The sequence below is a fragment of the Netta rufina genome (genome assembly GCF_964035555.1).
Source record: "Netta rufina genome assembly, chromosome: 1".
Taxonomy (NCBI): domain Eukaryota; kingdom Metazoa; phylum Chordata; class Aves; order Anseriformes; family Anatidae; genus Netta; species Netta rufina.
In genome coordinates, this window is record NC_140123.1 from 136300222 (window position 1) to 136323706 (window position 23485).

Sequence of the window (23485 nt, forward strand, 5' to 3'; positions counted from 1 at the left end):
AGGTCATTTAAATGTAGTACCATCAACCCCAGAAGAACAGTGGTGCCCATAATACTGAAAAAGAGAAATCCCAAGTATGTCCTTGTCGTGGTTTAACCTGGCCAGCAGCTAAAACCACACAGCCGTTCGCTCACTCTCCCCCCTCCCTGAAACCAGGACAGTCCTACAAGACGGGAAGTGGACAGGGAGGTGCCGGTCTGCATTCCCTGGTCACCGCTGACAGGATGCAAGGGAATGGCACAAAGCTGTACCAGGGAAGGGTCAGACTGGGCATTAGGAAACATTTCTTGACTGTGAGGGTGGTCAAACCCCAGAACAAACTTTCTAGTGAGGTAGTTGATGCCCTATGCCTGTCAGTGCTCAAGAGACATTTGGACAATGCCCTCAGTAATTTGCTTTAACTTTTAGTTAGCCTTGAAGTGGTCAGGCCGTTGGACTTGGTCATTTTTCTAGGTCCTTTCCAACTGAACTGCTTTATTCTACAAAAATGTGGGTACATAGGTAAAAGCACCCTGCGTGCTCAGACCGGACTCTATTCTGTGGACATTGCTTACAGAAGAAGAGTTGGCCGTGAAAACTGGTTATTCTGTCTTTCCTTGAGGGATTTAAAAAAACAAATAAACAAACAAAAAACTTTCACGTAGAAAATGGGGCAGCTAAGTGTAAGCTGCAAGCCCACATCTCAGTTAAATGACTGTTTTGGTTCATAAGGAGCTAAGACATGAACAATCAAGTCAGTATTATCAGTTATTAGGAAAATAGCCGATTTTATTCCAAACTATCACCCTTTTGTGAAACACAATAGAAAAGTGTTTATAAATGGAAGGTAAGGAATTATTGTTCAGATCTCTCACAAAAAAAAAAAAAAGTAAGGTGTAATGAAAAAAAAAAAAAAAAAACTACAAGAAACCAACACGGTGAGGAAAGAGGAGGGAGGAAAAGATTTCCTATAAACCAAGATTATTCAAAAACGCTGGGTTGTCATGGAAACTGCTCAGGGAGGGTCAGCCAGCCTCACCTTTGGCTGCAAGGATCATCTGTCAATGCCAAACCACTGCAAACACCACAAACACACACTCAATATTCACCCATCAAAATCTTGCAGATCCCAGACAATGCTCTCCATCAACGCAGCATGAAATAAAGTTCTCTCCTCAAAGAGGCTCCTTTCAGCATTAAACAATTCATTTTTGGAACTAGCCTGATTTTAGCCTACCGCTTGAAGACAAAACTGTCTTATTTGAGAACCTGCCTGTGCCTCATTTTTCACCTTTGTGTACCTGTAAGCCATTTCCCTTTCTCCCTCGAAGTCCTAACATTCTAATTCTAAACTGAGATGCAGTCACTCAGTGCTTCAGTCTGTTTCAGCACAACAGATATATACTGAAGTGATCTGAGGTGAAAGTTTTCAGTTCTCATGGTTCAGCCCCACTTTCACAGCATTTGTAGTAAACAGGCAAATACAAAGGAAAAAAAACAACCCAAGAAACCATAACCACCTCTCCCTCCACCACCCAATCACCCCTCCACAGAGACAAAAAAAAGGGAAAATAAATTTCCTTCACTAATATTACTACACAGCCTAAGAAAGGAAGTTGACACAAACACAGATTTATATCTTGAAATCCTCTCTGTGGCTATGCTGGCTCTGTTTGCCATTCTCTCCTCTCTTCCCCAAATCAGTAATTGCAGACTTCACAAGTATGAGAAGAAATTACAGTGAAACATTGACTTGAAGAGCTCTGGCAAGTTGTAGGTCACTCACAAAAGCCCTAAGTCTACCACTTCACCTCTCTTCAGTGAAAGGAGTGAAAAAAGTCAACAATATTTAATCATTTGGGGTCATGCATAGCTTTATATGCTGAAAGCTGGCTTCCAGGGCTGCCTCTGGCCCTTTAACTCCTCCTAGAAATTAGCTCTGTGCAGGATCGGCAAAGTTGAATGAAACCAATGGATGTGATGCATAGCTGGAGCAGCTTCCTTCACCTGCATGTGAGCTATTTTTTCTCACTCCAGTATGTAGTGGTACACGACACTCACTGAGCTAAGCGTGGACTCAATTTTCTCTCGCTTCCCCACCCATTTTCCTTCTTAAAAACAGACAGGCAGAGTTATTTGGAAAAACACAATAGCAGAATGGTTGTAAAAAATGCAACACTGTATTGACATGTATATGATAAATGTTAACGTATAATGCTTTTAGCTTTCTGACAGACAACATGCTGTAGTACCTCAGTGAACTGGTTAACAAAATTTCTGATAAAATGGGAGCTGTGTTTTGTGAGCCAGCTATACTTTATGGCTGAATGGGAACACACAATTTGGCTTCTCATGTGTTCAGGGAGTGGAAGAAAAGAGCAAGAGCTCTGTGTTCTGAGACATAAGGAACAGCTAAGAAAGGAAGCCAGTGATTTTGAATATCTCTGCACGAGAAGTTCAAGTTCTTTTGTAAGGTTTTTATTTTTTTTTAAATACCTTTCCTCTGCTTGCCTTTGGGAATTGTCTTTGACACACTACAAAGGTTTTAGCAGAGGGTAGTTAACCTGGGTGGCAGGTTACCTCTGCGAGGACATGAGGCTGGACCTGGGCAGGGAAGCAGTCACCTCTGTGCTACACTGACCTGCTCCTTGGAACACAGCACACACAAAGCAGAAAGGCAGCCCCTCTTCCCAAGGTCCCCAGTGCACTTCCTATCAGCATTAAGTCAAAAGGAAGCCATTTCTCTCTCTTTCTCCAGGATTTGTTCCAACAGTTGTCCTTAGTCCTTCAGCCTCTGGTTGGCAGGCGACCAAACCTCCCCAACTCCCCATCCTCCATGGGGACTTTTCATACAGCTCTGCTTTTGGAAATATGTACTGGGCAACAACTGCTTTAGCAATCTGCTTCCACAAAACAGTTCATTCATGCAAATCAAGGATTTGTGTCACATTCTGGACTAGATACAACCAATCCAGAGTGCTATTATTAAAGCATGTTCCTTGTACTGGCAGAAATGGGAAAAAAATGTCTTGTGCATGTAATGGTAAGTTCTTGCAACAATCCTGCAAGGCTAATTTGGGAGATGCTTTGAGTTTTTCACTTAAAAGCAACGATTTATTTTAATAAGGTCCACACAGATACAAGTAATCACACAGAAATAATCAACAGAGAGCATGAAATAGCATGAAATTAAAGAAAACGCCAAACAGTAGCTGACAAGCTTAAGAATTTTAAAAACAGAAAACAAAATTTTAACAAATTATTTCTGTATACTTTTTATTTAGACCACTGTCAGTAAATTCTGCTGTATCTTTCTATCTATATTTACCTTTGCCATAGAGACAATCTGCATAAAGATGTTTATTTATGAGAGCTAATTAAATCTCACAGTGTTTATTTTGATACTGTCAATGTACTACAGCAGCCACAGCACATGCCACAAGACCTCTACTTATAACATGTAATGATTTGAAATCACATATATTAGACCACGATGAAAAGCTAAAAGCAGCTTTAGGTAAGCATTAGCAGCCCGCAGTCTTGATCATGTCTTGGGTTTTAAGGCTGAAATACTTCTAACACCTCTAAAAACATGCCATTTTGCTCAGTTCCTATAAACAGATGTAGGTGACTAACTTCATGTGCATGAAATGAAAGAGATGCCACATGCACATGTGTGTAAATGGAAATCAGATCTTCAGAAGAAATGTTTTACTTGTACAGCCCTATTAACAAAATACTAATGCATGAAAAAATAACGTTAGAAATCTTTTAGAGACAACAGAGGAGGTTGATATAATTTTCTCAAAGAAAAGGTAGCAGAGTCATGTCGTCGTGTTCCCCCCTGCTCCCCCCCGCCCCAGGAAAAAAAAAAAATAATTAAAAAAAAAAAAATATATATATATATATATATTAATAATAATAATCCAGGGAATTAGTGACATTGACAGAATTATAACCTAAATTTTGTGACTGGAGGTAACCTGCTCTTCAGCTATGAGCTCATTTTGAAAAGTAGAGGGCATTTTTTCAGTCACTTATCTGTACCACAACAGCATATATCTTTTCACAGTGTCCCACCCTTAGCGTGCATTATGCAGTGAAGCCAGAAGAACACCTTTCTCTGCAACAAATTACTTTGTGCTAAACCTAAAAGGATTTTTAAAAACAAAGCCTACCATCTTTGCAGGTCTTTCCATTCTCAAGAAGTTTCACACCAGTGGGACATGCACACTGATAAGAGGGCTTGGTAGGAGACATCAAACACAAGTGGGAGCAGCCACCATTATTAATTCCACATGGGTTTGTAGCTGTTAAACATAAATCACACAGATTAATGCTTCTGATAACGAATGACCTCATCTCATGTGTCAAGACACATACGGTGTTTGAATGGTAGAATCGGTGGCAGCATCACAGATTAAAGAAGGAAATGATAAACACAGAACAAGTAAAAATTAATTCCAAGTGTTGAGTAGTGGGGTATTTATGGTACCAAAACACATGGATGTTGAATGTTTCCTTTCTTGGGGAAGTAGCACTTAGCTCTAAACAAGAGCCTTGTTTCATCTCTGTTCTTCTCATTTTCACAAACTATTAAACATGCTGGTGCTGAATAGGCTGTATATAATATATATAAATGCAAACACAGTAAATTAACACAATGATTAAGACAGTGGTTATTACACAGAACTAGCCTTGCTTAATATCATCTGCCAAATTAACATTACTTTCCTTTCAGGAACTACTACTTGGAAAAAATATGAATACCATGCTGCCTAATGTTATGGCATACGAAACAGACAAAGGAATATCACAACAGGATAAATGTGGCTATCAGAAAAAGCAAGTGACTTTTTTTTTTCCACATTAAAAAAAAAAAAAGAGAATATTTGAATTTTCTTTTTTTCCCCTCAATCTCTGCATTGGAAAGGTTGCATCATGACATGAGTGAAGCCACTCACCACTATACAGAAAGCCTAATTAAGATTTTTGCAAATCAGTTCCAACTTGCTATTAAAAAAATAGGGGGGGGGGGGGGAAAGCAAGACAACTTACCATTTGGCTGCCTCTTTTGGCTGAAAGCATGGATATCCATGGGAGAGAAGATGTTGGAATGTATTTCACGCAGGTCCTCCCCAGAGTACTTGCTGCAGGCCAAGATTGAATGTGTGTTCCAGTCCGTCCAGTACAACGTGTCCCCAAACAGCGTCAAAGCAAAAGGATGTGGAAGGGAGCCTTTAACCACCGCTTGCCTAATAGAGTACAAAAAAAAAAAAAAAAAGTGAAAAAAGTGAATACTCAAACACAGTTCATGATGCAGTTTTGCTCAAACTTAGCCTTTGCAGAGTAAGTACTGTTGACCAAAACTTTCTCCTTATTTTTGGGGAACAAGTATAGTATGCACAGTTTGATGAACAATTTTGGACAATAACAGTCCTATTTTCAGGCTGCCTGCTGGTAAAGTCCAAGAGACACCAACAGAAATCCTTGCCTAGGTTGGTGGTTGTTTGTTGGCGCTTTTAGCCCTCAATATCTGGGGGGCTATACATCACCATGTGCAACAGGGGAGAACACCGGCTGATTTTATGCAAATTTGACTGCAACTTGCAGATATATGATGTCCATCACTGTCAGCCTCAGCAAATTTTAAACTGAGACAGTGTTTAGTCATTTAGCAATCTATCCATATCTTCCAGTTTTGCCATTTTGAGCCCTCAGAAAAATACTTTAATAGCAAATAGCTTCACTGTAAAGAAATCCTGAAAGTTATTTTTTCATGTTTCATTATGATCATTATTAAGCTATTGTTTTTATTACAAGCAGTGCCATTAAACAGTTCTACTGATCTTTTGCCATAGTAATGGTATCATTTCTGAGCAAACTGGGTCACTGTCTGTCTCCAGGTTCATAAACAAAATTAAAGAGTATACCCATATATTTTATGTATATATATATGCACACATGCTCATTAGGCATCACAAAAATGCAGCATAAACATTACCGAAGACAGTTTTTCCAGGTTCTTGTGATGTAGAAACTAATTATCTATACCGAAGTTCCTCAGAACTGGAATTAAGTAGCTTGACTCTTACTTTTTTATTTAGAATCATAGAAAATTTGAGGATGGAAAGGACCCCGGAGGTCATCTGGACCAACATCCTGCTCCAAGCAGGACCACACAAGTACCATTTACAGTGATTCTTCCCACCTCCTCTCTTCTTAATTGTATGTGCACAGGCATCCAACACGTATAGAAGCCCCCCCTGAACAATGGAGACAGCCATCTATCTATCTCCCGGACTAATAGCCTAAGGGACTGACACATAGCTCTACTACTTCTTCAAGTATAGGGCATATTATGATCACCAGCTTCCCAATTTTCTTCTTGCAGGGAAGAGAGTCATTATCTGTGTATTTACTGAGAGAACACCCACACACTATATACATCTTGTTTGCAAAGAAGTCATTAGCTGAACTGGTTTAGTAGAGGACAAAAATACTCTTATTTTCCAAATATTTTCTGTCAAAATATAACAAAAGAGTATATTAAAGCAAGAAACTTGAAGGTGTATTCTGCCAATGATTCTGAGTACAAAGAGACTGCAGTCATTACAGCTCTTTCACCTTAGCTTCTGCAAAAAGATGCATTATCTTTAAAGCTTCTATTTTTTTTCTAGCTCCTGAGGAAAACACACACATTCCCTTACTTGTCACTCTAGTGTTCCAATTCTACACCAACCAAAATTTTCTATTTCTTGATATTTTGCACTGGAAAGTAGGACATATTATCTTTTCTTTCTTATCTCTGTCTGGAGTCAGGTATATATTTGCTTCTAATTAAATGCACAAACTAAGCATCTTACAAAAGACTACTGTAATATAATTTACAGCTGAAACCTACCCGACAAACAGCAAAGCCAAAAAGACACAACATACTCTTGCAACAAGAATAAAGGCATTCTAATCCTGTAAACATTTTTGCCAACCCCACCCCTGAACCCTAAATGCCTTCACATTTGAATAATTTTAGTTTAGAGCAGGACTGGTGACTATCCAAGTCTTTATGACAATTTTCATCTGGGACAGAAGCAATAAAAGTTCAGAGCTCTCATAATGCCCAGACCTTCACCATAGACAAGAGACATTTTTCTGAGCCTCATCTTGCTATTCACTCAAAACCTCAGATTTTTAAATGTGATTAGTACCCACCAGTTCTCAGTGAAAATAAACCTTTGAGTATAGTAGAAGCTGCTAGATGTGCCTAACTTTTGGGCAACCACCTATCATTGTAACAACGCATAACATCAGCTGTGACCCTTATTTAAACCAGCCCTGGAAAGATTCAGGAGAAGCAGGGAGCTGCTTCGTTCGACTGCACTGCCAGCCACAGCCTTGAAGCAATCACTCGTCATTTTATTCAGTAGCTACAACGAACTGAGAGATGAAAATGTCTTTGGGCCCAGATACAACTGTACATATTGCTAGCATCTATTAAGGTAAGCATTACTACAAATAGCACTTCTGATTTTGCTAATGGGAAGTGAGCTTTTTTCCCCTCTGAACATACGTGATGGGCACCAGCAGGTTTGCCAAAAAGCAGCCAGGATGCAGCGGCTGGACTGCACTCAGCAGGCTGTCCCCAGCCTGACAGCTCTGCAGCCTAATAAGGGGAAGGAGGAGAGGGGGGAAAGGGCTGGAGAGACATGGTGCTAAAAAGAGAGAATGAAGGGAAGAGCGCGCAAGGAAGAAGCTTCCCTTGGCTGCAGTAATGCAATTATGCTCTGCTGTGACCTGCACTAAGGTCTGCAGAGCTTTGGTTTTGGTGAGTGAGAAGAGGGGGAAGAACTTCTGGCGTAGCCAATTATTTATTAAATATATTTGAGTGAATGTACAGGGCAAGAATGTCACCTGCAGCATTTAACTGCTGTGTCTGGCTGACATTTATGAGCATGAGTACCCACCTGGGGTCAAAGAGCAGCCAGGTCTCCATGGCTTTGGCCTCACTTAATAAAGCCACTGACCAGGGCACCAGCTGTGGCACTGCAGGTGTAATTGGACCAACACGACCTGACAGCTTGTCAGTGGCAGCTTCCTTCAGCCTGTACATTCATCTCAGGTTTGATTTGAATGAGTGATACAACAGCAAAAAGCATTACATCCTGTTCACTAAGCTCTTTAGTTCCTTCAAACTGCTGCACTCATCCCATTAGCCTCGTTAAAAGAGACACCAGAGATGAGGAGAAAAGTGAGAGATAAGGAGAAGTAGCAGCGTTATGAGTTCAGGAGACATCTCTAGGGCTTCAACAGGATGCAAATTGGCTACATATTAGATGGAGCTAAGTACGCAGTAACTTTAATAATCTTCCCTGTGCCAAGCATACAATTACACAAATTTGCCTTAAAAACCTTGATGGTGATTGACATTTAAAATCTCACAATCTCTCTTCTGTTTAGTTGGCTGTGAAGGAAGTGCAGAAGGAGAAAGCACAGAAGGAAGTTACAAAGAGAAAAGAGATAAAACAAGAAATTTCCACAGAAATTAAATTCTACCTGTGCTGTAGATCACATTTTCCTAAATACAACTATTTATAGTATCATCATGGCAATCAGAGTTGCAATTACAATAAAAACTTATTATACTAAAGAATTTTCTACTGCTTGAAGAAAATGCAGAAGCAATTTAAATACATTCACTTTTGTTCCATTCTAATTCTGCCAGAGACCCATGAAATACTTTGTGAAGATAATGAAAAAGACTAAACAAGTTAAAACAGACATTACAAAAGGGGCTACTGAACTCTCAAGCAGAATAAACACAAGAAATTTCAGAAAATCTACCTAGAGTTGTACTAACAATGACAAAAGCTTCTGCTTCAAGATAATATCCTTTTCAGACAAAGAATAAACTCACTTGAAATAAAAATTAACAAATGACAAATTTAAATGACAAAGATTAAGTTCAAATTTCCACCCTTCACGGCAATCTGGATTTCCTTGGTCTGCTCCCTTCCCCCTCCTCCCCCCCCCCTGCCCCCCCACCTTTTTTTGGCAACTACTAGAAGAATTAAAATCCAAAACTGGATTATAGCTATGAAATCTAAGAATTCTAACTTTTCACCCTATGATTTTAAACAGAAAATAATTTATGCTGCAGCTATAATAGCAAATGTAATTGTAGCTCCTTTATCTCTCCATAAAAACAGATACACACTTTTCATCAACTACATTATTCTTTCTATTCTGGTGACACTACAGCTATCTAATTTCAAAACTTGTTCAGAATAACTGCATCCTGGCTTGTACTTCACTGCATCATTAACATCACAGCTCATCAGTAATGAAACTCGTCTCTGTGTTGGGTCTAATGCAACTGAACAAATATGTGTATATATATAACAGTCAAGATAAATATTATGCTGAAATAACAGCTAGCTAAAATAACATTTCATTCCAGAATAGTTATTGATACAATCCAAAATACAATGGAGCTGTTACCAACTGAAAGAGAAGAAGAAAAAAAGCCATACCTGAGACGAATTCCAAAATCTGCACAATGCAAGTCAAGACTAAGATAACCAGAGCCCTCTGTCTAATGCTGTATACAAAAATCAATGATTACTAACATCTCACTCCATGTGTTTTTATTAATAGATACAGGTACGCACGGAAGTCACACACAGTCTTTACCTGCATTCCTTCCGTTCACCTCTGAGGCTGCCTGTACTCAGTGGCAGAGAGCAAGAATTTTCACATCTATGAACCCATTTCTCCAGCATCCCTCTGGAGGATCCCATATCTATTTCCATCTCCTAAGCTATCAGGCAGTGAAAAAAATATGTTGTTGTATCACTCTTTGCAATCCAATTTCAAATACAACTGTGAGGACTGGGAAAAAAATAAAGTAGTTCATCTTACTGCTATATTTGCAACTCTGAAGAGTAAATATTCAGGACAGACCTGTATTATAGCTCTCTTATACCTCTTAACCTTTCTCACACAAAATGAGCAGGGTTAGTAAAGACATACGATTAAACAAAACGATTAAATCAACCAGCCAGTGAGACTCTGCACACGTGAGCAATTCAGTTATGCAGCCTGAGGATACAGCAACTGGACAAGAGATGATGCTGAGACATTGCCGACAGGCTTGTGGCTGCAACCCTTTCCACCAGTGGGTCAAGTTCTGTAATTGGATGCACATCCACAGCCTAAGCCAGGGAGGATCAACCACCATGCCAAAAGGTGTGCTCAGAAAGCACAGAAATGATTGATGCCTGTTTGCACATTCAGCCAATCCAAGATGCCTTAATTTCATAAAGCTAAACCAATTCTTCAACAGTAAGGTACAGCGAGACACTTACATGGAAAATGTAAGTGAATATATAAATATAAATACAAAAATACATATTCACTTAAAAATATAAATATGTATATATTCACTTTCATTTTCCATACAAGTGTCTCATATACATATATATATATATATATTCACACACATATTTACATATGTTTGTGTATGCATATATTTTTACCACTGCACTTGCTACCTGAACATCTCTGTTTCAATAACCAATAACCCAAAGAACTAATGTGAGTCAGCACCTGCTTTTTAGGCTATCATAGAATCATTGATCTGGGGGAAATAAAGAAGGATCAATTACTATTAATGGAGGTATACTTCCATCTTGCTTGCTGAAAGATTTGGAACAGATTATTAACGTCTGCAAAATTGAAGAAATACATTAATAAGATATACTATGCAATCCCTATAATTACTGACTGAAGATTAGAGTTTTAAGCAGTGAGGAACTGGGACAGGAGCATAAAATGGAGTGAACATTTAAGTTTGCATTTGTAGTTCATCATATGAGGCTCTAGTGGTACTAAAATGAGCAGGAGCTGTTTGTAGTATTCATTCAAAAGTGGACAACACTACCTTTTTCTGCTGCATTTTCTTATACTAGTTTTACCCAGGCAGCATACATCCTGGTTGGCACCTACATATGCGTTGAACACTAAATTTCTGAAAATAAGGAAAAAATTTATATCACAACTTCTATCCCATAAAAGTTACCATACTGGGATCCAATGACAATACAATATTAAAAGATGGAAATTCATACCATCCAGAGGTAAAAGCTTCCTGATTAATCTACATGTTGTTGAAAAACTCTTTAAGGGATGCTCATATCTGCATTTACTGAATGTTCATATATCTTCCTTCCTACACTATACCAGATACATTTTTAGTTAAAAAATATCTGTGGGCTACATTCTTATCAGGCTTTCTTGGTATAAGAAAACAAGAAACAAAACCAACCAAAACAAACAAACAAACAAAAAACAGAACAGAAATTTACTTTGGAATTTCCATCATATTTTCCTTTGTGGACAACAACAAAATGTCTTCTGAACCTTACTTTTAGTGTTCATTACATGTTAAAGAAAGCATACAACAGACAGGTTTGCATGACCTAAATTATAATGTTCTATGGAAAATGTTTCTCTCCATTTAGATATTACGTAACAGCAGAGCATTCAGGAAATTCCAAGAATTACAAAGCTATCACTGACAACTGGAAATACTAGCAAGTGGCCAAAGCACTTGCAGGATGAATCCTGCACACCACCAGGTGAGGCAGGGTGGAAAGACAGCCAGCTGTATGACACCACACTCTACCACAGCTGCCACAAGGTAGGGCAGGGAGCTCTGATTCTCTCAGAAGCTTCAGAGGTTTCCTCTTCTGCCAAACAAACAAAAACATCTGTAAAACAAACTCAGAAAACTAAGCTGGAATTTGACCATGAATGCTTGCTCAAATATTCCTATCAGAATACAAGCCTGGTTCTAATTACCTGAGACGTAAACAGGAAACACTACTTGTGGCATATACCAGGGTCTTTCAAAAACAAAATATTTTTCCTTTTGCTACTTCTTTAAGCTGTGATTGCCATGTACTTACAGAAACTACACATTAACAAGTAACAGGTCTAGCAACGACACTTCAAACCCCAACTTTCATTAAAGTTTGAAGAAGTCAATCAGAAGTAAAGCTGTGGTTGACTAATGAAGTCATGCCGTGGGTCATTTTTCAGTCAAACATCGTCATGACATGCAGCATAGACGAAAAGCCTCTGGGAAATAGGGGAGGAGACTGGAAAGCTGTGGGACAAGGTGATGGAGTTTGCAAGGAGGTGCACAGGTAGATCCACTGGCTGCACGTGGTGTATGTACTGCATAATCTGCAGCTGCTCTTCATTTGCTTTCAGCCCAGCTGTGATCCTGAAGTAACTCTGCATATATCATCTCAGGCCTCAGAAACAGCTCTGATGAGGTGTGGCGTTGCTCTGCCTGGGCTCATCACCCTGTACTTTTATTAAATGTCTACAAATATGCAGAGACCTGTGAACTAGTGACTCTAGCCAGACACAGCCTATGCATATCTATCCTACACAGTCAATTACAGATGTATCGACGCTCTACCTTCCCAACATTTTATTTCAGAAGTGCCTTGGGGAAGAATCACGAGAGTCACTCTAGTGCTGTGTCCAAATAATTTAATTAATTCTGCTTTGGCAAGGCTTCTCTAGCAGCTTTAATTAGGTCATTGTTTGTCTTCTGCACTGTCCTGTAATGTGTTGATGAGGTATTAAAACAGACAGACTTTTCACTGCAGACTGGTTCCTCCTCAATGATTGAAGTTATTAAATAGCTTTTTCTCATGGAAATATACACAATGATACAGTATTTTATACCTTGCACATAACGTTCTATACTGTACACATTATACACAAACGATTAAAAATAAACCCTTCTAAATGCAGGGATACAATATTTTTAGCTTTTCATCATATCTGCAACTAATGATCTGGCAGACAGACCTGATCTGATGCTTGAAAAAAGAAAATACAAAAAAAATAAATCAATGCTTGAGTGCAAACTTAAGACATTCACCTCCTTGCAAGAGCTCCCCAGCTTTTTGACAGTTGCTGAAAGTATGTTTTCTTACAGTGGCCTCAAAACCCATCTCATTAGCACAAACACTTCCTGGGGGACCTTGTAAGTGCATTTCCCTTCAGCCAGTAACGTGTTAACTTATTAATTAGAACTGCTGCTGCAGGGTAAAGGAAGAGAAAATTAATTCAAGAGCTGCCTTAGCAGGCCAACCTATCTCGGGTACTCTACTCACAGGAGAGCTGTCTGCAATTCAGTTTTGTTTAATTAGTCCCACAAAAAGCAACTGTTCACTCTGATAAGAGCAGGGCAAGAGCTGGAAAAAAAAAAAAATCTCTTCTGTGCACCAATTTAATTTTTTAATTATTGCATTCTGACATGAAAAACTGCTTGTTCCTTTCTCTCCCTGGCAAACCAAGGGCATTAGTCATCAGCTTCTGTGCTCTTCCTCTTTATTCTAATGAGCCCATCACTGAAGTAGCCAGGGCTAGCAAGTCCCAGGGCTGGCAGGTAACTACAGATGATCACCATAAAATTTACTGTACAGATTTCCTCATGAATTTACAATCCTGACACATATTTACTGAGTGCTACTGCCAGCACTGTCACAGTGCTTCCTAATTTTGATGCAGAGGCTCACGGGCTCTAAAGGGCTTTATCTAGGTCCTGCCTGAAGAGATGACAAAAATCTAGGCCTTCTGTGTTTGTCCCCCTACATGTTCTTCCCACCTGCCTACTTTACTCTTCCATTATCCAGACCGCTGCACAAGAAGCCAAGCATTCATGCATATGAATGGCCTTCTCTGACAATAAATCTTCAAATTTTAGTTCTTGTGTACTGCCAGGTAAAGAGATGTGATAATCAGTTTACAGGAATGAAGAGACAAAAAATGTTATCATTTCTTACACTTATAGAAATATGTCAAGAATGTTTCCCTTTTACTCATTCGAAATATTAGAACAGTCTGAACCTCAATACTTCAAAATTCATCTGTGTGACACTAATTAAAATCTTTTGCTATTTACATTGTATTTTCTCTCATCATCCAAACCACAAATGCAGTTTTCTTTGAACTGTTTGAAATTCCTTTTTGATATAAAGATGTTAGTTACTGCTAAATTTCTCACTTCCACCATAGCAATTACAACTCATGTCATACCAAACTATATGTAGCTTTTACAATCACACCTATATACTATAGACTCCCTCCTCACACTGTGAATCACTGAAAAAAACAAAAACAAACAAACAAAACCTTGAGACACTTGAAATACTTCACTCATCTGTTTTCTGCTATAAGTTAACAAACCTAGTCAAATCCAGAACATTTACTTTATGATCATTTACAACAATCACATCTGTTTTAATCAGGAGTAATTCAGCTATCGACAAGAACAAATAAATAAATAAATAAATAAATAAATAAATATTTTATAAATATAAAAAGAGCAGTTAGAATAATGGTCTATCAAGATCAAATCACTAAAACCAGCAGATTATAAGGAAGCCAAAAAGTCTGTTTCAAATTAAATTACACAGCAAGTGATGATGTTCTTGTCATTCTCCATTCTTAAGGAAAATGACTTTAAAAGGTAGCCCACTTAAAAAGGGATTTTAAAGGTGGTGGTGGTGGAATAGAAAAACTGGTCTAATCCCATTATGTCATCCTTTCATGTGAAAGCAAGACTATACAACCATTCTGGGTGTGTCTGTTAAACATCCATCTCCTCCATGTCCATACCCAATACATTTTGTATCTCTTGGTCAAACATTCAGGAACGTAGGGAATCACAAGAAAAGGCTTCCTTAACACTTTTATGGCTGTATAGGTACAAGGGACCCTAAATCACTGTATTTGATCCACCTGACCAGAGAAGAGCTGAAATAAAGTGTCCAAGAGCAATTTGTCCAGCTGCCAGACTTCTCAGGAGTGCACAGCAGACAGTGATGGGAAACAAGAGATAATTTTGGGTGAAGGTATACAAGGAGCCATGGCTGCATTGAGCAAGTTCCACCATTCACAGAAAAAAAACTGCTTAGTTTTTCCTTTTTGGGAGTGGGGATGAACAGGAGAATAGACTGAAAGGGTTCTCTCCCACCCCTCTACCCCCCCGTAAAACTTAGAGGGGAGATCTCAGAGATCTCAAGGATTTTTTGTATGTTTGCAATAGTATATTTTGTTTTTAATCAGTTATTGACAAAGATGACTAAGTAATGAGTTAAGAGATAAAATACATAATTAGTTGTTGTAAAATACTATATCGAGAAAGGTGAATTCTGTTGATTACCCAAAAGACAATATTTAACAAAATTAAATCACTTGAAACAGCCACATTTTTTCCCTAAGATAAACAGAGGCTAAGAGGTCAAGCAGAGAAAAAAAAGAAAACACATAAAGACCATTGTAGAACAGCTTAACTTCTGCAAGTCTTTCCTTTTTCCCCTATGATGTAATTGCAAAGAATAAAAAAATAATAAAAATGCTTGGATACAGATGTTGACTATTTTCTGAATCTTCAGAACTTTCACACATGCCTAGGGAAAAACAGGTGCTGTTCCAAGCACTGTGTGCTTCTGACTGCTTAAGGGAAGTCATATGCACTTCCCTCTCTAAAGACTGTTTCCCCTTCCTCCCCTTCAAATGGTAACATATTAGCACAGTTCCATGAAACATTAATATTTAAATGTTTTTAACTGATACTGAAATTTATCAGTAAACTAATTATTTTGGTTTTAACGCATAAAAATAATTAGGATATCTAAAATTTAAGTTACTCATCTATGCAGGTCCTTATTGCAGGTTTCACCAATTCCAGAGAATTTACTCTGGAATGTGGTAAATGATCCAGGAGATTTTGCTTTCCGTGTCATGAGACACAACCGTTAGATACAACTCCCTGCAGACAGACAAGGTTGGGCAGCCCCTTGCACCAAGAAAGATCTGCACCTTAATGGCCTCATTTTTAGTATGAATCACTTCAAGGTTAGCCAAAGGCAGGGAAAGGTTGGGGGGGAGAGAGAGGGGATGGGGTTGAACACTATTAAAATAGAAACAAAATACTGAAACCAAGAGTATTTACACTGCTGTAGAACAGATCATCATGAAGGGAAAAACTGCAAAGGAATCTGAAGCAGAACACTGAAAATGCAGCAGTGACTGCAGGAAATTTCTGTGGAGCCAGAAAGACAGGAGACACTAGGTCTAGGTTTGTGCTTTGTGGGAAAAACATACAGCTTTGGATAGTGGTGGTGTCAATTTTGATCAGTGGAATCTTTACACACAGTTACCATTTCAAAAGTCATCTCTGCATCTTGCATCATGTTATTTAAAGCAGTACAATTTGTTGCAGAGCCTGATACACACACACTGTCTAACAGGGCATCAGCCAGAATGCAGCAGCATGTTGTTGTAAAAAGATGGCCCTTTCCATCTCATAAATGGAAGACCCCAAAAAGAGTGACTCAAGAATAAAAAAAGCCACCTAATTATCTTGTGGGACAAATTCATAGTGGGGGTTCTTCAGGTGTGACCATATCAGTAGCCATCATGAAGTTGTGTTTTCTTCTCATTGTTACTGTTTGGGTTGTTTTAGTTTTGTTGGTTTGTTTCACTCCTTTCGCATCAACTGTGAGTATGTCATACTCATATAAGAAAGCCACATTTGGGCTGTAACTTTTCAGGTGGCAAGCTGTCACTGAGACTCACATGTGATCATTTCAGTCGAGATGTGTCTTTTTAAAATTCTGTTACACATCTGGTTTCATGACTCTCCATTCTTATCAAAGGAAATGTTTTGTTTTGTTTTGTTTGTTTGTTGTTTTTTGTTTGTTTGTTTTTTAGCCCCAAACCATTTTTACCTGGAACACCTTAAAATCTTTTTCCCTGTTAACCAGTACCAATTTAAAAAAAGAATAAAACAGACTCAAGTTATTACTATACATGACAATTTCTATCCATTTCTCTTCATTACTTGAAAGCTTACAGGACTGTCTTCTTTCTTAAAGCAAGTATCACTAAGAAATCTCTTTTAGTACTAATAAGCTTGTTTTCTTGTGAAATAAATAACAAATTAAGGACTACCTTGGAATTATATACCCATGTCTCCATGTTTTGAATTCACAAAGATAGTTATAACATTTGTACCCAAGCACACAAATTTAAAACTTCATCCAATTCCTGTTACCCTCTCTAAATAAACACCATTACAAAACTACTGCATAAACTTTTGGTCACTTAACAGGCAGACATTAAGAAGAAAATGACACCACCTTTCAAACCAGCACTACAAAAAATCATGGAGTTCAAAATAAATACACAAACATAGTGGATGCTTCATACATGCTGCCTATGCTCCAACTCAGAAGTAAACACAAAACACCTATCTTGTCATTAAAGCGTTTTCTGGGGAACCTAAATTCTTGTGCCAGGTTAATGGCAAAAGAAAGGACTAAGATGTTGGAATGAAGAACTTAAGATACTTCATGCCTAGATAAACCAGCAGAAGCAACACAAGAGTGTTCAAAGGATAACCTCAAAAATCATATCCCATGTGATACCTGAGCACAAGCTGACTGTGACTCATTTTGGTGCAATCAGTACGTAACATAGCTCTCAGGCAATGAAGAGGGTCATCCTCCAAATTAAGGATAAATGCATATATACAAAGTATCGATTATACCCTTAATTAAGAAGTAACCATGACTGGATCAGAACGGATTACATCATCATTATAAAACTGTTAGAGAAGAAACAGCCATTCTAGCATGGTTCACTGTAAAGACTTTTCCACTTCTTTCCCAACTCCTATCATTAATAAAACTGAAAGACTTAATGAAACTAAAAGATCATCATCTATAAGGATCCACTTTTTCAGGTTATTTTCTGCATTTCTAAATATCACAGCAAGAAAGGAACAGAAGACTTATCAAAAATGGAAATTTCTGCTAATAGCCTTATACTATTAAGAATAGTATTCAGGGATTCCTTTATAGGACTAGTTCTGAGAAAAGACTTAGTGGGTTACAGGATACCTCAAAAGAAGCACACATTCAACTTCACAGTTCTGGAAGAGGGAGAATGGGGAAGGATGAGAGTGTCTGATAGCACTAGTTGGCTTAAAATTTTGCAAGTGCTAACATGCCAATTCCCTGCAACAGAGCTTATGATATTGCTTAAGCAACATCTTCTAAGAAAAGCACTGAATTACATAGATCAAACAAAAACCTCTTACCGATGACTTCCATCGAGATTTGATTTGTGGATGAAATTCAGTTTAGCATCTGCCCAATAAAGTTTCTGTTCCTCATAATCCAACGTCAATCCATTTGGCCAATAAATGTCCGTGTTGACTATAATGGAGCGGCTTGAACCATCCATCCCAGCACGTTCTATCTTTGGCACTTCTCCCCAGTCTGTCCAGTACATGAACCTATAATTATTTAAAAAAGAACAAAGAGCAATTGTATAAATCTACAATTGGAACATTGGATACAACTTTGAGTAAGGCAAAGGCTCTCTCTGTTTTGCGCAGACAGTGTTTCCAGAGCTCTGTTCTACTGGGTATGGTACACATGTCCTGGAAACACAACAAAAACAAAGTCACTTTAAAAACTGGAGAAAAGCAATTTAAGACAAATGCATAGCACTATGTCAAGTTATACTTCCAAGTGAAAAAGTTGGGGATATCCAACAGAACTTGACAATAATCTCAGAATTTAACATTAAACAACAAAGACGGATATTACAGTCATAAAATAGACTCTGCAATATGGGTCAGAGCATTAGGGGCCAAAGAATGATTTGTAGGTGACATAGCTGATACATGTAAGCAGTTAATTAGATTTGATTGAAGGCCAATTCATGTCCTTTTTTTTTTTTTCTCCCCCCTAAGAGAAATTTACAGAAAGAAAGCTAAATCAACATGTTTAGAAGCATAATTTTCACCCACTGATTGGATAAAACACTGTAAAGTCTTCTAAGACTGGGGAAGCGAGTTTTAAAACGTGTTAGCAAGTACTGGCACATGTTTAAACATTACTTAGCAAGTGATGGGGGGAGGGAACTTATCTAGATGCATATAAGACTGAGGTGAAGCTAGGGAAATCACTATATTATGGCTGTAGGCTAGTGAGAAGGAAGAATATTTGTCCATTTTCTGCAGGTGGTAGAAGATTTATTTACCTTTCTGGGTTGTTAACAGAATGCAGAACTAAACAGAAATAATATGTAATGTAAACAGATTAGACAAGGTATGTCAGTGAAGCTTGCTCTGTTTTTGTTGTTGCAGCTGGGACAGATGAAAAGCCTACTGTCCTAAATTGCTTCTCATAACCCCATGACATCTGCCAATATACCTGCTTGTATCTGTGCTCCCTAACCTGCCTCAGTCAAAACAATCTAGACTTGGAAAGATCTGAGGCCTTTAAACTAACCCAGATCATCACACAATCACAATACATGTATGTCACTATATGGTGCCCACATGTGAAGAGGCCTGGCCACCCATCCTTTAAAGAAAAACAAATGTGCAACACATTTAAGAAACGGTTGCAGATGAAGTTATTCTTGGCAAAGATTTATTTTTTTATTTTAAAAAGTCAGGAAATTCCATGTCATATTTTTCCCCTTAATTCATGTCTACAGCATGTTTTTTTTAATGCACAGCTATATCTGTGGACAGAAATGCAGCTGATTAACACAAATATTGCCCTATTCAATCCCAAGTGAGTCATTCTTTATGGAGCAACTTACCCGTCTTAAAACACAGAGCACAAATATCTGAAGAGAACATGTGAAAATTCTGTAGACATGAATGAGTGCTATAGAGAAACTGTTTTCCTGCCAGTAAGAAGAAAAAACAAATAATCTCCAGATAGGTAGCACAGTAGCAAGTCACCTGGTCAAGCTGTGCAATAAAAAGAACTACATACTTGAAAAAAGAAAAGTTAAAAAAGTCAGGCAGCACTTTGCCAGAGAGCATGTGTGAAAAAGATGAGAGAAAAAGAAATAATTATTTTAAACTTCTTTAAAAAGACCCTTCTTTACGCCAACTGTCACGTCCAAGACTTCCAAATACTTCATCAAGGTTAATAGGTTCCAAGGTCCTGGCCACCCTGCTAGATCGATTTTTCAGGCTGAAACAGAGAGCTCATTAGTTGCTGTACAGCCTTGTCTTCTTCCATGTCTCCTTCTCACCTCTTATGCACACTACAATTACTCAAGCAAAAAACAGGTAGGGGAAGTTTGGCCGCAAAGAAAAGCCTTCCCAGACTTCACAAAACCAGCCCCATTTCATTTGTTAGAGGAGCACACATGCACACAGTATTTGTTTTAAGATTCAGCAACACTTCCAATCAGTTCTGATGACCTCTACTCTGTTTCTGCAAGAGGTTTTTTTGTTGTTGTTGCTCCCCCTCTTTCTCCCCTCACCCCCCATTATCATCTGTTTCTTTTCCACCACCTTGCTTAAAAGCCCACAGGTTTTAATGTCTCCATTAAAAATCTTTGGAACCAGTCATGCTCCAGCTGATGGCATCACGGGCCATGTTTCATTTTGGGAAACTGGACATTTCCTTGTTGCAGAAGTAATAGAGGTTATACCTTGATGGCCATTTCTTTTAGTAACAACTGCTTTTAAGCAATTTCTTGCAGATCATCTTTTGCTTCCAGTACAATGCTTGTGTGTCTATGGAGCAAACTGGATTCACGGAACAGGTTTGGGCTAAAAATCAGTCATCAATCTGAATGCATTCCAGTGCACAGCTCTATAAACACTTGCACACAGGCTGAAGGTTTCTGTAGCTGCCTAAACCAGCACCAGTGCCAACAATGCTCACTGAGCTCCGATTTCAGTTTCTTATTCAGAAGTGTCCTTAAGCCCTGCCCCACAACAGCTGAGTCAGTGGCAAAGGATGCCTGAGCAGGGGGGATGGGAAGAACTGTTTAAAACGACTGGAAGAAATGCTCCTCCTTATAGACACGCTTTAGGTTACCTGCAATTACTATGAGGCAAAGGAGACCTGGCTAACAGCCAGGGTGTGGGGCAGCAGGCAGACAGACAGATGGACATGATTGCAAATTCCCATTACTGCAGAGATCTCTCTACAGATTTTTCCATAGAGATCTTGGATCCCTTTTCCAGGTAATGTCAAACTGCTCACATCTGTGCAGTACCAGTTGCTCCCTTCTGGAAGGCTTACAGATTCTTGCTGGATTATATAATGGTTGGTAAGTGAGCCATAAAAAGAGTATGCAGAAAGAAGATGTTATGACGCACAGACTTACTGAATGATGGTAAACCAGCCATACAGACAAGGAAAGTGTCATTCTTCCTCACCCCTCCTCTTCAAATATATTGAACTATTTCCATTAAAAACAAACAAACCAACCTAACAAAAAAGCAAAGCCCACAGGATATAGCAATATATTAACTGAAACAGACTATCTTGGGCCAACTTATGCCACTCAGCACCTAAAGACTACAGTTTGACTTGCTGGTCTGCTCACCTACTTAGACCTTGCTAGAAAATTTAAATCTGGGAATCAAGGTTTTTAACTGTAGCCCAGAAGAGTAAGAAATAAAAAATATACACATAGCATGTTTACTCCCAAGTGGTTCAGGCATGGAATTTGTCTCCATGCCAGGTAATCCTGAAACCATGAGATCCTGAGGGCAACAGACAAACAGGCTGCAACTGAGGTCGGCAAGCCTGCTTGGGTCCAGAAACAGAAATGCTTTCACATGCTTCACTCGGGTTAATAGTTCTTCCAGTCAGTCGCAGTCAGGACAGGCATGGGGGCTTGGGGACTTGTCCAGCTGCTCGTTCCTGCCTCCTGCTGCAGGTCACCCCCCACCAGTGGCACCAGTGGGGATGCCAGCCAGTGCCTTGCCCCTGTAGTTTAGGTACCAGCTCCTTTGGTCAAACTCGTCTTCACAGGGAGTCTGAAACTAGGATGGAGAAGCGATAGTGTAGCAAGGCAATAAAATGTAAAAACTGCAGAGCTGAATAAATATACGCCATGTCTAAGGATTTTCAAACATAGAAGGCAGACTTCCTTACTTAAGAGTACAATAGTTAGCAGGAAAAGCTTTTATTTAGTATCAGATCAACCCAAGTAGAGCCAAATCTCTCTTACATCTAACCTAAAAAGATATACCACAGCAGATTAAAAATAATATATATATATTTCCTATTTAAATAATTAACCACTATATTTTAAAAACTTTTTTATTTTTTTAATTAAAAAAATAATATTTTTCATCCTGTTAAAAGCCACGCACATCAGTCTTCAATAGCAAGACTTCAGAAATGGCTGCAAGCTGTTACAAAAATGTAACAGAAAAACATCAAAAAGTCTATTTTTATTTTTGTACTATTGTAATTTTAATATTAGGTACTGTGTCAGGAAATGATACAACCCCCCTTGAAGAATCAAGATACATCAAGTATTGGAAATATATTTGTAGAAAAGAGGAAGGTTTCTAGACATTAGTGATCAGCCAGTATTTTGACTGTGACCCAGTGCATTGTTTACTGCTAACCCAGTTGTAAAAACATTTATCTTACAGGATTATACCAACTATAAATATAATAAAGAATAAAAATATTTGATTGTTTAACCCCTACAAACATTTTTCTATGCATCTCACCTAAGTAAAGTAAAACAGGTTCTAAAACTTCCTCTTAAAAAGGCATCAGAAATCACTACATGCTGTACAACTCTAACTTGCTAGTTGCGATTTGCCCCAATTTACATGGTTTTGCCATTGCAAAAGAAAGGAACCAGCGTTTCTTGGTTTCACTCTGTAAGATGAACAAAGACAGTAAATAATAAAGTTTTTTTTTTGTTTTGTTTTGCTTTTTTAAACAAACCCTAAAGTCTGGGCACACTGAGGGTAGAATATTCCACATACATAGAAAAAAGCTTGCAGAGTACAAATACTGAGACTAAATGCTATAATTTGGCAGTGATTTCCGACGGTACTCACACCAAGACAGAAATTCATCACCAGCACCCATCGGCTTTGCAACCTTCTGATCTACAAGGCTCCCTATCACTGATGCAGATCATTTCAGCCCTGCTATCCCACATGACGCTAGGCCCCTGCCAGCAGTATCATTAAAACCCAGGCCCACATCGAGATGCACACAGCTGTTTCACTCATTGAGCAGAGATACCATACACGACACTTAGCTGATTTTAAGGCGGTTAATTGGGACACCATACAGGATAGGCAATCATTCACCTTCCCAAGCATTATTCTGTGGGAAGAACAGCTGCTTAACTGGGACAGCCAATTATTTGGTGAGGCCCTTCACAGTGAATGCTCCAACTTTGTAATTATGCTCGTTTGGATCCCTGAGAGCCTCTAGCTCTACGGGGACACAAGCAGCCTCCCAGCTTCAGAGCCGGGAAAGGTTTCAGAAGCTCAGCAACCCCTGTGGAGCTCATCAGCTCTGCGATGGGCCTTGGAAAACTCAGTGCTCGGTCTGCTCTGGTTCCACATTAGCAGGATTGGCACCCATCTGATGAAGAAAAATTAAGT

General features: G+C 38.7%; 1 protein-coding gene across 1 annotated transcript in view; it reads right to left on the minus strand.

Moving 5' to 3' along the window:
* Positions 1-23485, minus strand: part of LRP6 (LDL receptor related protein 6) — a 126473-nt gene that overhangs the window by 55103 nt on the left and 47885 nt on the right. The window contains exons 3-5 of the mRNA XM_084298317.1: positions 18170-18367; positions 5038-5234; positions 4158-4289 (exon numbers count right to left, since the gene is read on the minus strand). Coding sequence (XP_084154443.1) covers positions 4158-4289; positions 5038-5234; positions 18170-18367 — 527 coding nt within the window. The remainder of the gene's footprint in view (positions 1-4157; positions 4290-5037; positions 5235-18169; positions 18368-23485) is intronic.